Source organism: Mobula hypostoma, unplaced genomic scaffold, assembly GCF_963921235.1.
Source record: "Mobula hypostoma unplaced genomic scaffold, sMobHyp1.1 scaffold_108, whole genome shotgun sequence".
Lineage (NCBI taxonomy): Eukaryota > Metazoa > Chordata > Chondrichthyes > Myliobatiformes > Myliobatidae > Mobula > Mobula hypostoma.
In genome coordinates this window covers 312,501-328,448 of record NW_026948197.1, presented here as the reverse complement: position 1 = coordinate 328,448, position 15,948 = coordinate 312,501, and the positions used below count along the sequence as shown (strand labels likewise).

General features: G+C 56.4%; 1 protein-coding gene across 1 annotated transcript in view; it reads left to right on the top strand.

Annotated features, from left to right (window-relative positions):
* Positions 1-204: 204 nt before the first annotated feature.
* Positions 205-15,948, top strand: part of LOC134341785 (pleckstrin homology domain-containing family G member 6-like) — a 65,408-nt gene continuing 49,664 nt past the window's right edge. Inside the window, exons 1-2 of the mRNA XM_063039704.1 lie at positions 205-372; positions 6,929-7,180. Coding sequence (XP_062895774.1) covers positions 6,944-7,180 — 237 coding nt within the window. The 5' untranslated portion in view covers positions 205-372; positions 6,929-6,943. The remainder of the gene's footprint in view (positions 373-6,928; positions 7,181-15,948) is intronic.

Below are 15,948 nucleotides of genomic sequence, written 5' to 3'. Positions count from 1 at the left end.
TCTGTCAGGAAGACTTTGCAATCCCATCCACAATTTCATTCCCCTCCGCCCCAGCGTGCCCCAGGTACCCATGAAAATCTAACACCTCTCCTCCCCTCCTCCTCTCCCTTCACCTCCTCCCTTCCGCTCCCTGTCCCTCCTCCGATAGCCTCTCCCTCCCTCCCTCCCCCAGGTGTACCGCCCCGCCCCAGAGAGTCACCGGCGCCAGGTTCCCTGCCCTCGAAACCACTCCTCCCTCTCCGGGACGTCCCGGCGGAGGATCGCTGGGAACCTGCGACGCGTTGGCCGGCGCCCCGCAGCCAGATCACAGCCCGGTCCCCCGGTGCGCCCGCTCTCCGCGGGACATCCCCCTTCCCCACCCCCCCAGGTCCGGTGAGTACACACCCGCCCCCACTCCCTCCCTCCCTCCCCTCTCTCTGCGAGGGATGTCCTGGGCTGGAGGAAGGGCGGGGGTTAAAGGGTGAGGGAGATGCGTCTGTCAGAGAGAGAGTGAGTGAGAGTGAAAGAGCGACAGGCAGAGAGTGTGTTAGGTGCCATTGAGAGAGTTTGGTATAGTGAGAGAGAAAGGTATGTGTGTGTCATAGAGAGAGGTGTGTCTGTATCTCTGTGTGTGAGAGAGATCGGGTGGGTATCTGTGTGTGTGTGTGTGTCTGTGTCTGTATCTGTGTGTGTGTGAGAGAGAGATTGTGTGTGTGTGTCTGTGTCTGTGTGTGTGTGTGTGTCTGTGTCTGTATCTGTGTGTGTGTGTGAGAGAGATTGTGTGTGTGTGTCTGTATCTGTGTGTGTGTGTGAGAGCGAGAGAGAGATTGTGTGTGTGTGTGTGTCTGTATCTGTGTGTGTGTGAGAGAGAGATTGTGTGTGTGTGTCTGTATCTGTGTGTGTGTGTGTGTCTGTATCTGTGTGTGTGTGTGTCTGTATCTGTGTGTGTGTGAGAGATTGTGTGTGTGTGTGTCTGTATCTGTGTGTGTGTGAGAGAGATTGTGTGTGTGTGTCTGTATCTGTGTGTGTGTGAGAGAGAGATTGTGTGTGTGTGTGTGTCTGTGTCTGTATCTGTGTGTGTGTGAGAGAGAGATTGTGTGTGTGTGTCTGTATCTGTGTGTGTGTGAGAGATTGTGTGTGTGTGTCTGTATCTGTGTGAGAGCGAGAGAGAGATTGTGTGTGTGTGTGTGTCTGTATCTGTGTGTGTGTGAGAGAGAGATTGTGTGTGTGTGTCTGTATCTGTGTGTGAGAGAGAGAGAGATTGTGTGTGTGTGTGTCTGTATCTGTGTGTGTGTGAGAGAGAGATTGTGTGTGTGTGTCTGTATCTGTGTGTGTGTGTGTGTGTGTATCTCTGTGTGAGACAGAGAGATCGGGTGGGTATCTCTGTGTGTGTGTGTGTGTGTGTGTGTGTGTGTGTGTGTGTGTGAGAGAGAGAGATTGTGTGTGTGTGACAGAGATTGTGTGTGTGTGTGAGAGAGAGATTCTGTGTGTGTGTGTATGTGTGTGTGTGTGTGTGTATCTCTGTGTGTGAGAGAGAGATTGTGTGTGTCTGTATCTGTGTGTGTGTGTGTGTGTGTGTGTGTCTGTATCTCTGTGTGTGTGAGAGAGAGATCGGGTGGGTATCTCTGTGTGTGTGTGTGTGAGAGAGAGATTCTGTGTGTGTGTGTGTGTGTGAGGAGAGAGAGATTGGGAGAGTGACAGAGGGAGAGAGGGAGAATGTGATGAAGAATCGTAATCAGGTTTACACGTTGTCGAGTCTGTTGCAGCAGCTGTGTGTAATATATAAAATTATTATAGTTCGTACTAACATCCCGGCCGCTGCCTGTATGGGGCCTACACCCGCTCCCTGAGACCGTGTAGGTTTCCTCCGGGTGCTCCGGTTTCCTCCGACAATCCAAAGCCGGTAGGGGTCTGGCTGGGTACTTGGTGGTTGTGAATTGTCCTGTGATTTTGGGCTTGACTGCGGGGGCGAGGGTTGCCGGGGTCCTGAGCTTCCATAGAAATATATTTCAGGAAATAGGACAATCGGTAACTCATGCAAGAGAGGGGGAGAGTCGATTGATAACATTCCTCGGCTCAGGAAACTAATGGTGGAGGAGGCAAAGTCGTTGAGTCATTGATCGTGGGTTGTCTGTCGTCCGGACCTCCTCCCCGATGGTGGGAATGGGAAGGGGGCACGTCCCGTGTGGTGAGGGTCCTTAATGACAGACGCTAGCTGTCCGGGGCCACGGTGTGTCGAGGGGGACACAGAGACCTCGGTGTAGGAGGGTGGGCTCACACCGTGAATGGCGGGGAGCGTCGAGGGGCGGAGGGAGCTCGGTGAACGAGGGTAGAGCACACACTATCAGTGGTGGGGAGTGTCGAGGGATGGAGGGACCTCGGTGAACGAGGGTGGGATATGCACATCAGTCCTCATCGAGAGGGCCCAGTAGCGGAACAGCTGAGCAGCTTCAAGTTCCTGTCTGTCAGCATTTCACAGGATCTCGCCTGGGGCCCAACACATTGATACAACAAGAAAGAAACCACACTAATGGCTCTATCTCATCAGGGCTTTGAGGAGAACTGGTCTATCATCCAAGAAACCACAACAATCACTTTATCTCATTAGGGCTTTGATGAGATCTGGTCTATCATCCAAGATACCAAAACAATTGCTTTATCTCATCAGGGCTTCGAGGAGATGTGGTCTATCATCCAAGAAACCACACCAATCACTGTATCTCATTAGGGCTTCGAGGAGATGTGGTCTATCATCCAAGAAACCACACCAATGACTCTATTTCATTAGGGCTTTGAGGAGATCTGGTCTTTCTTTCAAGAAACCAGACCAATGGGTCAATTTCATCAGGGCTTTGAGGAGAACTGGTCTATCATCCAAGAAACCACAACAATCACTTTATCTCATTAGGGCTTTGATGAGATCTGGTCTATCATCCAAGATACCAAAACAATTGCTTTATCTCATCAGGGCTTCGAGGAGATGTGGTCTATCATGCAAGAAACCACACCAATCACTGTATCTCATTAGGGCTTCGGGGAAATATGGTCTATCATCCAAGAAACCACACCAATGACTCTATTTCATTAGGGCTTTGAGGAGATCTGGTCTTTCTTTCAAGAAACCAGACCAATGGGTCAATTTCATCAGGGATTTGAGGAGATGTGGTCTGCCATCCAAGAAACCACACCAATGGCTTTATCGCATTAGGGCTTTTGAGGAGATCTGGTCAAACATCCAAGAAACCAGACCAGTAGCTTTATCTCATTAGGGCTTTGAGGAGATCTGGTCAAACATCCAAGAAACCAGACCAGTGGCTCTATCTCATCAGGGCTTTGAGGAGATGTGATCTATCATCCAAGAAACCAGACCAGTGGGTCAATTTCATCAGGGCTTCGAGGAGATGTGATCTACCATCCAAGAAACCACACCAATGGCTCTATCGCATTAGGGCTTTGAGGAGATGAGGCCTATCATTCAAGAAACCTCACCAATCGCCCTATTTCATTAGGGTTTTGAGGAGATGTGGTCTATCATTCAAGTAACCACACCAATGGCTCTATCTCATTAGGGTTTCGAGGATTTGTGGTCTATCATCCAAGGCCCTACCAAGTTTCTACAGATGCATGGTGGAGAGCCTTCTGACCGATTGCTTCACCGTCCGGGATGGGGGAAGCGGGGTTCTCCAACGGGGGCGGACGCACAAACTCCTGGCTGGGCAGCGGCGGGAATTGAACGCTGGGTCGGCTGGGCTGTAGAGCCGTCCGCTGGCCACTGCGCGTTCAGGCCTTTTGTACCTCCTGCCCGATGGGAGGGGCGGGTGGAAGAAGAGAGAACATTCTGGGGGGGGTGGTGTGTGGTGGGGAGTCTTTGAAGATCCCTCTCTCCCTCTCCTTCCCCCTCTGCCTCCCTCTCCTTCCTTCTCCATTCCCCTCTCTCCCACCCCCTCGCCCCGACAGCGCCTTGACCCGTCGAAGCCTAATTCGGAGCACTGCCTGCAGTTCCGGTCGCCAACTCACAGGGAAGATGGCAAGAAGATCAACTAGGTGCAGAGAAAATAATGTAGGCGAGTGTGAGGGAAGGAGTTTGAACAAAGATGACGGCCTCGCTCTGAATACGAACTGGAATTCGATTGCAGGCAAGGTGGGAGAGCGGAAACCTGATTGGATGAGGTTTAACCAATCAGGTGGGAAGGGACGATGGGGGTATCAATACCACCGCACTAGACATGCCCCAGGCATCGTCCCTGATGAAAAATGAGAGAGTTTGTCATTGAAACGTGGGTTATACCCGGCTGGAAGCCTGAGAAAAGTTTATTTGCTCTTGGAAAGTATTCTGTGAGATGGTATATAAGTATTTGGATAGACAGGGTCTGACTAGGGATAGACAACTTGGTTTTGTGGATGGTAGAGAGTTTTTGAGGAAGTTACCTGGAAATTTGGTGAAGGCAAGGCAGTAAATGTTGTCCATATGGACCTTAGCAAGGGACTTGACAAGGTCCCGCACGGGAGGCTGGTCAGGAACGTCCAGCCACCCGGCATTCAAGATGAGCTGGTAAACTGGATGAGACATTGGCTTTGTGGGAGAAGCCAGCGAGTGGTAGTAGACGATCGTCTCTCTGACGGGAGGCCTGTGACTGGTGGTGTGCCCCAGGGACCGGTGCTGGGTCCGTCGTCGTTTGCCATCTGTATCAACGATCTGGGTGATAGTGCGGCTAACTGGATCGACAAATTTGCGGGTGACACCGAGATCGGGCGGGGGGGGGGGTTGGTGCAGTGGTCGGCGAGGAAGACTACGTCAGCTTGCAGTGGGACCTGGATCAGCTGGAAAAAAATGGGCTGAAAAACGGCAGACAAGAGCGATGAGTTGAACTTTGGTAGGAACCAACCGGGGTGGGTCTTACACTATGAACGACAGGGCACCGAGGATCAAAGGGATCTGGGAATGCAGGCCCATAATCATCGGAAGTGACGTCACAGGGAGATAGGGTCATAAAACGAGCTCTTGGCACGTCGGCCTCCGTGATTCAAAGTATCGAGGGCAAGGGTCGTGTAAGACAACGGTGAGCTCTAAACTGCAGTCCTGTGTGCGGTTCCCGTCGCCTACCTACAAGAGTGCAGGGTGAACTTGCAAGAGTGCCAGGACTTGAGTTAGAGGGGAAAGGTTGAAGAGGTAAGGACTTTATTCCATGGGATGTAGAAGATCGAGGGGAGATTTGATAGAGGGGTACAGATAGGGTCAATGCAAGCCGGCTTTTTCCCACCGAGGCTGTGTGGGACTACGGCAAGAGGCCATGGGTTGAGGGTGAAAGGTGAACTGTCAATAGACAACAGGTGCAGGAGTAGGCCATTCGGCCCTTCGAGCCAGCACCGCCATTCACTGTGATCATGGCTGATCACCCACAGTCAGTATCCAGATCCTGCCTTATCCCCATATCCCTTGACTTCGCTATCTTTAAGAGCTCTATCCATCTCTCTCTTGAAAGCATCCAGAGACTTGGCCTCCACTGCCTTCTGGGGCAGAGCATTCCACATATCCACCACTCTCTGGGTGAAAAAGTTTTTCCTCAACTCCGTTCTGAATGACCTACCCCTTATTCTTAAACTGTGGCCTCTGGTTCTGGACTCACCCATCAGCGGGAACATGCTTCCTGCCTCCAGTGTGTCCAATCCCCCAATAATCTTATATGTTTCAATAAGATCCTCTTTCAGCCTTCTAAATTCCAGAGTATACAAGCCCAGTCGCTCCAATCTTTCGACATATGACAGTCCCAGCGTCCCGGGAATTAACCTCGTGAACCTACGCTGCACTCCCTCAATAGCAAGAATGTCCTTCCTCAAATCTGGAGACCAAAACTGCACACAGTACTCCAGGTGTGGTCTCACCAGGGCCCTGTACAGCTGCAGAAGGACCTCTTTGCTCTTATACTCAATTCCCCTTGTTATGAAGGCCAGCATGCCATTAGCTTTCTTCACTGCCTGCTTACTTTCAGTGATTGGTGAGGAAGTTCTTCGCTCAGAGGGTGGTGAGGGTATGGATCGGACGGCCAGCGGGAGCGGTGGATGCTGATTTGATTTCAAAGCGTAAGGGAAGTTTGGATAGGCAGTCGGACAGGAGGGGCGTGCAGGGCTATGCTGGATGGGACAGGGCAGAAGATCGGGCTGGCACAGACCGGAAGGGCTGAAGGGCTGGTTTCTGGGTGACAGTGCTCCCTAACTGCCTCTCCTACCTCTCAATTCCAGCGACCGCCCCTCGTTCACCCAGGTGGATCAGCAACCGGCCGGGTTAACCAGCTAGTCAACCGGTTCACCCAATAACCAACCATCCATTGGGGGGAGGGTGCTGTCCCCTCTAATTCTCACACCCCATTGCGTCTGAATGTTCATTGGCCAGTTAAGCCCCCATACCTCTTCCGACACCTTTGGGCCGGGGTCAACAGCCCTTCCTGGATTGGTCAGTTGGGTGAGGGTTGGTCAACGCTCTCCCCTGATTGGTCAGTTGGGTTAGGGTTGGTCATCGCTCTCCCCTGATTGGTCAGTTGGGTTAGGGTTGGTCAGCGCTCTCCCCTGACTGGTCAGTTGGGTTAGGGTTGGTCATCGCTCTCCCCTGATTGGTCAGTTGGGTTAGGGTTGGTCAACGCTCTCCCCTGATTGGTCAGTTGGGTTAGGGTTGGTCAAAGCTCTCCCCTGATTGGTCAGTTGGGTTAGGGTTGGTCAGTGCTCTCCCCTGATTGGCCAGTTGGGTTGAGATAGCTGTCTTGGGATTGGTCGGTTGGTTTGGGCTGGGGGCCAGTGCTCTTCCCTGATTGGACCCAACTGGGGAGCCGTGGGGCGTTGGGAATAAGGATTGGGGTTCGGGGAGGAGTCTGCTATGCCAACTGAACCCTTCCCCCCCCCACCCCCCCCACGGGTTCACCCACACCCACCTGAGAGAAATCGTCTCCCCCCCCAGCACCAACCCGCTGAGATGTTGCCCTTCACCGGCTGCTCCTGGGATGTGCCGGCGTTGACGGAGGAAAAGAGCCGGGAGGCGGAGGGACCCCCAGAGGAAGAGGCGGTCGACCCAGGGACCCTGGGGCTGGTGGCTGAGAGGATCCGGCTGTTTGAAAACGGCAGGCTGCACGCCTGGGAGGGGCCAGGCCCGTCGGCCTACCCCTGGGGACAGGGGACGAAGAAGCGGAGGTCGAGGACCCTGGGACACCAGGTAAGGGTCGGGGGGGGCGAGGCAGTGGAGGGAAGGGGGGAAGTGAGGGGAGTGGAGGGAAGGGAAGGGAAAGGGGAGGCAGAGGACGGGAAGGAAGAGGGGCAGGATCTGTGGGATAGCAGGCAAGGAGAGAGACGGAAAGGATGGACAGAGAGGGAGAGGAAGGCGACGGGAAGAGTCCTCTCCCTCACGTCACCCTCATCGTCCTCCCTCCACCCCGTCTGTACCTCTCACCCTCTCTGTTCATTCACACCCACCGTCTTTCAACCAATCCCCCGCTCAGCCCCCTCTCGCTCTCTGCCACTCGGCCCCTCTCCTCCGCTGCTGTCCCAGCACCCCACTGATATCTTTCACGTGCTTCCGTTCCCTCTAACTCTCTCTCCCCCCTCCGACACTATCCACCTGTATCCCTCTTCCATCGTGGCCCCCTCTCCCTATCTCTCTCTCTCTCTCTCTCTCACACTCTCTCTCTCTCTCTCTCTCTCTCCACTGTCCTTACCTCTCTTTCCCACTCTCCACCCTCTTCCCCAACCCCTGAATCTCCCTCCGCACCGACCAATCTCACACTCTCAGGGTCAGACACAGAGCGAATCTCCCTCCCCACCGTCCCATCACACACTGCCGGGGTCAGACACAGAGTGAATCTCCCTCCACACCGTCCCATCACACACTCCCGGGGTCAGACACAGAGTGAATCTCCCTCCACACCGTCCCATCACACACTCCCGGGGTCAGACACAGAGTGAATCTCCCTCCGCACCGTCCCATCACACACTCCCGGGGTCAGACACTGAGCGAATCTCCCTCCGCACCGTCCCATCACACACTCCCGGGGTCAGACACAGAGTGAATCTCCCTCCACACCATCCCATCACACACACCCGGGGTCAGACACAGACTGGATCTCCCTCCGCACCGTCCCATCACACACTCCCGGGGTCAGACACAGAGCGAATCTCCCTCCCCACCGTCCCATCACACACACCCGGGGTCAGACACGGAGTGAATCTCCCTCCCCACCGTCCCATCACACACTCCCGGGGTCAGACACGGAGTGAATCTCCCTCCGCACCGTCCCATCACACACTCCCGGGGTCAGACACGGAGTGAATCTCCCTCCGCACCGTCCCATCACACACTCCCGGGGTCAGACACAGCATTAATCTCCCTCCACACCGTCCCATCACACACTCCCGGGGTCAGACACAGCGTGAATCTCCCTCCGCACCATCCCATCACAAACTCCCGGGATCAGACACAGAGTGAATCTCCCTCCACGCCGTCCCATCACACACTCCCAGGGTCAGACACACAGTGAATCTCCCCCTGTACCGTCCCATCACACACTGCCGGGATCAGTCACAGAGTGAATCTCCCTCCACACCGTCCCATCACACCCTCCCGGGGTCAGACACAGAGTGAATCTCCCTCCGCACCATCCCATCACACACTCCCAGGGTCAGACACAGAATGAATTTCCCTCCGCACCGTCCCATCACACATTCCCGGGGTCAGACACAGAGTGAATCTCCCTCCACGCCGTCCCATCACACACTCCCGGGGTCGGACACAAGGTGAATCTCCCTCCGCACCGTCCCATCACACACCCCCGGGGTGAGACACACAGTGAATCTCCCCCCGTACCGTCCCATCACACACTCCTGGGGTCAGACAGAGAGTGAATCTCCCTCCACACCGTCCCATCACACCCTCCCGGGGTCAGACACAGAGTGAATCTCCCTCCACACCGTCCCATCACACACTCCTGGGATCAGACTGGTTAAATCTCCCTCCACACCGTCCCATCACACACTCCCGTGGTCAGACACAGAGTGAATCTCCCTCCGCACCGTCCCATCACACACCCCCGGGGTCAGACACAGAGTGAATCTCCCTCCGCACCGTCCCATCACACACTCCCGGGGTCAGACACAGAGTGAATCTCCCTCCGCACCATCCCATCACACACTCCCGGGATCAGTCACAGAGTGAATCTCCCTCCACACCGTCCCATCACACCCTCCCGGGGTCAGACACAGAGTGAATCTCCCTCCGCACCATCCCATCACACACTCCCGGGGTCAGACACAGAATGAATTTCCCTCCGCACCGTCCCATCACACATTCCCGGGGTCAGACACAGAGTGAATCTCCCTCCGCACCGTCCCATCACACACTCCCGGGGTCAGACACAGAGTGAATCTCCCTCCACACCGTCCCATCACACACTCCTGGGGTCAGAAACAGACTGGATCTCCCTCCGCACCGTCCCATCACACACTCCTGGGGTCAGAAACAGAGTGAATCTCCCTCCACACCGTCCCATCACACACTCCCGGGGTCAGAGACAGTGTGAATCTCCCTCCACACCGTCCCATCACACACTCCCGGGGGTCAGACACAGATTGAATCTCCATCCGCACCGTCCCATCACACACTCCCGGGGTCAGACACAGAGTGAATCTCCCTCCATACCGTCCCATCACACACTCTCAGGATCAGACACAGAGTGAATCTCCCTCCACATATTCCCATCACACACTCCCTGGGGTCAGACACACCGAGTGAATCTCCCTCCGCACCGTCCCATCACACACTCCCGGGGTGAGACACAGAGTGAATCTCCCTCCACACCGTCCCATCACACTCTCCCGGGGTCAGGCACAGTTTGAATATCCCTCCGCACCGTCCCATCACACACTCCCGGTGTCAGACACAGAGTGAATCTCCCTCCACACCGTCGCATCACACACTCCCGGGGTCAGACACAGAGTGAATCTCCCTCCGCACCGTCCCATCACACACTCCCGGGGTCAGACACAGAGCGAATCTCCCTCCGCACCGTCCCATCACACACTCCCGGGGTCAGACACAAAGCGAATCTCCCTCCGCACCATCCCATCACACACTCCCGGGGTCAGACACAAGGTGAATCTCCCTCCGCACCGTCCCATCACACACCCCCGGGGTGAGACACACAGTGAATCACCCCCCGTACCGTCCCATCACACACTCCTGGGGTCAGACACACAGAGTGAATCTCCTTCCACACCGTCCCATCACACACTCCTGGGGTCAGACAGAGAGTGAATCTCCCTCCACACCGTCCTATCACACACTCCCGGGGTCAGACAGGGGGTGAATCTCCCTCCGCACCATCCCATCACACACTCCCGGGATCAGACACAGAGTGAATCTCCGTCCTCTCCGTCCCATCACACACTCCCGGGGTCAGACACAGAGTGAATCTCCCTCCACATCGTCCCATCACACACTCCCGGGGTCAGAGACAGAGTGAATCTCCCTCCACACCATCCCATCACACACTTTCGGGGTCAGGCCCAGAATGAATCTCCCTCCACACCGTCCCATGACACACTCCTGGGGTCAGACACACAGTGAATCTCCCTCCGCACCGTCCCATCACACACTCCCGGGGTCAGACACAGAGTGAATCTCCCTCCGCACCGTCCCATCACACACTCCCGGGGCCAGACACAGAGCGAATCTCCCTCCGCACCGTCCCATCACACACTCCCGGGGTCAGACACAAAGCGAATCTCCCTCCGCACCGTCCCATCTCACACTCCCGGGGTCAGACACAAAGCGAATCTCCCTCCGCACCGTCCCATCACACACTCCCGGGGTCAGACACAAGGTGAATCTCCCTCCGCACCGTCCCATCACACACCCCCGGGGTCAGACACACAGTGAATCTCCCCCCGTACCGTCCCATCACACACTCCTGGGGTCAGACAGAGAGTGAATCTCCCTCCACACCGTCCCATCACACCCTCCCGGGGTCAGACACAGAGTGAATCTCCCTCCACACCGTCCCATCACACACTCCTGGGATCAGACTGGTTAAATCTCCCTCCACACCGTCCCATCACACACTCCCGTGGTCAGACACAGAGTGAATCTCCCTCCGCACCGTCCCATCACACACCCCCGGGGTCAGACACAGAGTGAATCTCCCTCCGCACCGTCCCATCACACACTCCCGGGGTCAGACACAGAGTGAATCTCCCTCCGCACCATCCCATCACACACTCCCGGGATCAGACACAGAGTGAATCTCGGTCCTCACCGTCCCATCACACCCTCCCGGGGTCAGACACAGAGTGAATCTCCCTCCGCACCATCCCATCACACACTCCCGGGGTCAGACACAGAAAGAATTTCCCTCCGCACCTTCCCATCACACACTCCCGGGGTCAGACACAGAGTGAATCTCCCTCCACACCGTCCCATCACACACTCCCGGGGTCAGACACAGAGTGAATCTCCCTCCACACCGTCCCATCACACACTCCCGGGGTCAGACACGGGGTGAATCTCCCTCCACACCGTCCCATCACACACTCCCGGGGTCAGACACAGAGTGAATCTCCCTCCACACCGTCCCATCACACACTCCCGGGGATAGACACAGAGTGAATCTCCCTCCGCACCGTCCCATCACACACTCCCGGGGATAGACACGGAGTGAATCTCCCTCCGCACCGTCCCATCACACACTCCCGGGATCAGACACAGAGTGAATCTCCCTCCGCACCGTCCCATCACCCACTCCCGGGGATAGACACGGAGTGAATCTCCCTCCGCACCGTCCCATCACACACTCCCGGGATCAGACACAGAGTGAATCTCCCTCCGCACCGTCCCATCACACACTCCCGGGGATAGACACGGAGTGAATCTCCCTCCGCACCGTCCCATCACACACTCCCGGGATCAGACACAGAGTGAATCTCCCTCCGCACCGTCCCATCACCCACTCCCGGTGTCAGACACAGAGTGAATCTCCCTCCGCACCGTCCCATCACACACTCCCGGGGTCAGACACACAGTGAATCTCCCACCACACCGTCCCATCACACACTCCCGGGGTCAGACACAGAGTGAATCTCCCTCCACACCATCCCATCACACACTCCCGGGGTCACACACAGAGTGAATCTCCCTCCATACCGTCCCATCACACACTCCCGGGGTCAGACACAGAGTGAATTTCCCTCCACACCGTCCCATCACACACTCCCTGGGGTCAGACACAGATTGAATCTCCATCCGCACCGTCCCATCACACACTCCCGGGGTCAGACACAGAGTGAATCTCCCTCCATACCGTCCCATCACACACTCTCAGGATCAGACACAGAGTGAATCTCCCTCCACATATTCTCATCACACACTCCCTGGGGTCAGACACACCGAGTGAATCTCCCTCCGCACCGTCCCATCACACACTCCCGGGGTGAGACACAGAGTGAATCTCCCTCCACACCGTCCCATCACACTCTCCCGCGGTCAGACACAGTTTGAATATCCCTCCGCACCGTCCCATCACACACTCCCGGGGTCAGACACAGAGTGAATCTCCCTCCACACCGTCCCATCACACACTCCCGGGGTCAGACACAGAGTGAATCTCCCTCCACACCGTCCCATCACACAGTCCCGGGGTCAGACACAGAGTGAATCTCCCTCCTCACCGTCCCATCACACACTCCCGGGGTCAGACACAGAGTGAATCTCCCTCCACACCATCCCATCACACACTCCTGGGATCAGACTGGCTAAATCTCACTCCAGACCGTCCTATCACACACTCCCGGGGTCAGAAACAGACTGGATCTCCCTCCGCACCGTCCCATCACACACTCCCGGGGTCAGACACAGAGTGAATCTCCCTCCACACCGTCGCATCACACACTCCCGGGGTCAGACACAGAGTGAATCTCCCTCCACACCGTCCCATCACACACTCCCGGGGTCAGACACAAAGCGAATCTCCCTCCGCACCATCCCATCACACACTCCCGGGGTCAGACACAGAGTGAATCTCCCTCCACGCCGTCCCATCACACACTCCCGGGGTCTGACACAAGGTGAATCTCCCTCCGCACCGTCCCATCACACACCCCCGGGGTGAGACACACAGTGAATCTCCCCCCGTACCGTCCCATCACACACTCCTGGGGTCAGACAGAGAGTGAATCTCCCTCCACACCGTCCCATCACACACTCCCGGGGTCAGACACAGAGTGAATCTCCCTCCACACCGTCCCATCACACACTCCTGGGATCAGACTGGTTAAATCTCCCTCCACACCGTCCCATCACACACTCCCGTGGTCACACACAGAGTGAATCTCCCTCCGCACCGTCCCATCACACACCCCCGGGGTCAGACACAGAGTGAATCTCCCTCCGCACCGTCCCATCACACACTCCCGGGGTCAGACACAGAGTGAATCTCCCTCCGCACCGTCCCATCACACATTCCCGGGGTCAGACACAGAGTGAATCTCCCTCCGCACCGTCCCATCACACACTCCCGGGGTCAGACACAGAGCGAATCTCCCTCCGCACCGTCCCATCACCCACTCCCGGGGTCAGACACAAGGTGAATCTCCCTCCACACCGTCCCATCACACACCCCCGGGGTGAGACACACAGTGAATCACCCCCCGTACCGTCCCATCACACACTCCCGCGGTCAGACACACAGAGTGAATCTCCTTCCACACCGTCCCATCACACACTCCTGGGGTCAGACAGAGAGTGAATCTCCCTCCACACCGTCCCATCACACACTCCCGGGGTCAGACACAGAGTGAATCTCCCTCCGCACCGTCCCATCACACACCCCCGGGGTCAGACACAGAGTGAATCTCCGTCCTCACCGTCCCATCACACCCTCCCGGGGTCAGACACAGAGTGAATCTCCCTCCACACCGTCCTATCACACACTCCCGCGGTCAGAAAGGGGGTGAATCTCCCTCCGCACCATCCCATCACACACTCCTGGGGTCAGAAACAGACGGGATCTCCCTCCGCACCGTCCCATCACACACTACCGGGGTCAGACGCAGAGTGAATCTCCCTCCACACCGTCCCATCACACACTCCCGGGGTCAGACACAGAGTGAATCTCCCTCCGCACCGTCCCATCACCCACTCCCGGTGTCAGACACAGAGTGAATCTCCCTCCGCACCGTCCCATCACGCTCTTCCGGGGTCAGACACAGAGTGAATCTCCCTCCACACCGTCCCATCACACACTCCCGGGGTCAGAGACAGTGTGAATCTCCCTCCACACCGTCCCATCACACACTCTCAGGATCAGACACAGAGTGAATTTCCCTCCACACATTCCCATCACACACTCCCTGGGGTCAGACACAGATTGAATCTCCATCCGCACCGTCCCATCACACACTCCCCGGGTCAGACACAGAGTGAATCTCCCTCCATACCGTCCCATCACACACTCTCAGGATCAGACACAGAGTGAATCTCCCTCCACACATTCCCATCACACACTCCCTGGGGTCAGACACACCGAGTGAATCTCCCTCCGCACCATCCCATCACACACTCCCGGGGTGAGACACAGAGTGAATCTCCCTCCACACCGTCCCATCACACTCTCCCGGGGTCAGACACAGTTTGAATATCCCTCCGCACCGTCCCATCACACACTCCCGGGGTCAGACACAGAGTGAATCTCCCTCCACACCGTCCCATCACACAGTCCCGGGGTCAGACACAGAGTGAATCTCCCTCCTTACCGTCCCATCACACACTCCCGGGGTCAGACACAGAGTGAATCTCCCTCCACACCATCCCATCACACACTCCTGGGATCAGACTGGTTAAATCTCACTCCAGACCGTCCTATCACACACTCCCGGGGTCAGAAACCGACTGGATCTCCCTCCGCACCGTCCCATCGCACACTCCCGGGGTCAGACACAGAGTGAATCTCCCTCCACACCGTCGCATCACACACTCCCGGGGTCAGACACAGAGTGAATCTCCCTCCGCACCGTCCCATCACACACTCCCGGGGTCAGACACAGAGTGAATCTCCCTCCACACCGTCCCATCACACACTCCCGGCGTCAGACACAGAGTGAATCACCCTCCACACCGTCCCATCACACACTCCCGGGGTCAGACACAGAGTGAATCTCCCTCCTCATCGTCCCATCTCACACTCCCGGGGTCAGACACAGAGTGAATCTCCCTCCTCACCGTCCCATCTCACACTCCCGGGGTCAGACACAGAGTGAATCTCCCTCCTCACCGTCCCATCACACACTCCCGGGGTCAGACACAGAGTGAATATCCCTCCACACCATCCCATCACACACTCCTGGGATCAGACTGGTTAAATCTCACTCCAGACCGTCCCATCACACACTCCCGGGGTCAGACACAGAGTGAATCTCCCTCCACACCGTCACATCACACACTCCCGGGGTCAGACACAGAGTGAATCTCCCTCCGCACCGTCCCATCACACACTCCCGGGGTCAGACACAGAGTGAATCTCCCTCCGCACCGTCCCATCACACACTCCCGGGGTCAGACACAGAGTGAATCTCCCTCCGCACTGTCCCATCACACCCTCCCGGGATGAGACACAGAGTCGTTCGACCTGTTTGTTTGTGACATTCCTAACTGCTTATCAAAGTTTAACCAGATCCTGTTTGAGGACCGGTGAGTCATTCCGTACCGTTGAGCTGTGTGCCTCTCGGTTCAAGGTGCAGTTCGGGTACCGCGAGGGTTAAAAAGATCACACTGCGGTAGAATTAACCCTCTCCCCTCTGGTGACAGCCACAGGGACGCAAGCAGGGTTTTAATCATCAGTAATTCACCCTCTCCTGCTCTGACTAATCATCTCTCTCTGTCTCTCCATTCTCCCATCTCTGCGTTCTGCCCCTCTCTCTCTCCCACCCTCTTCTCCCCCTTTC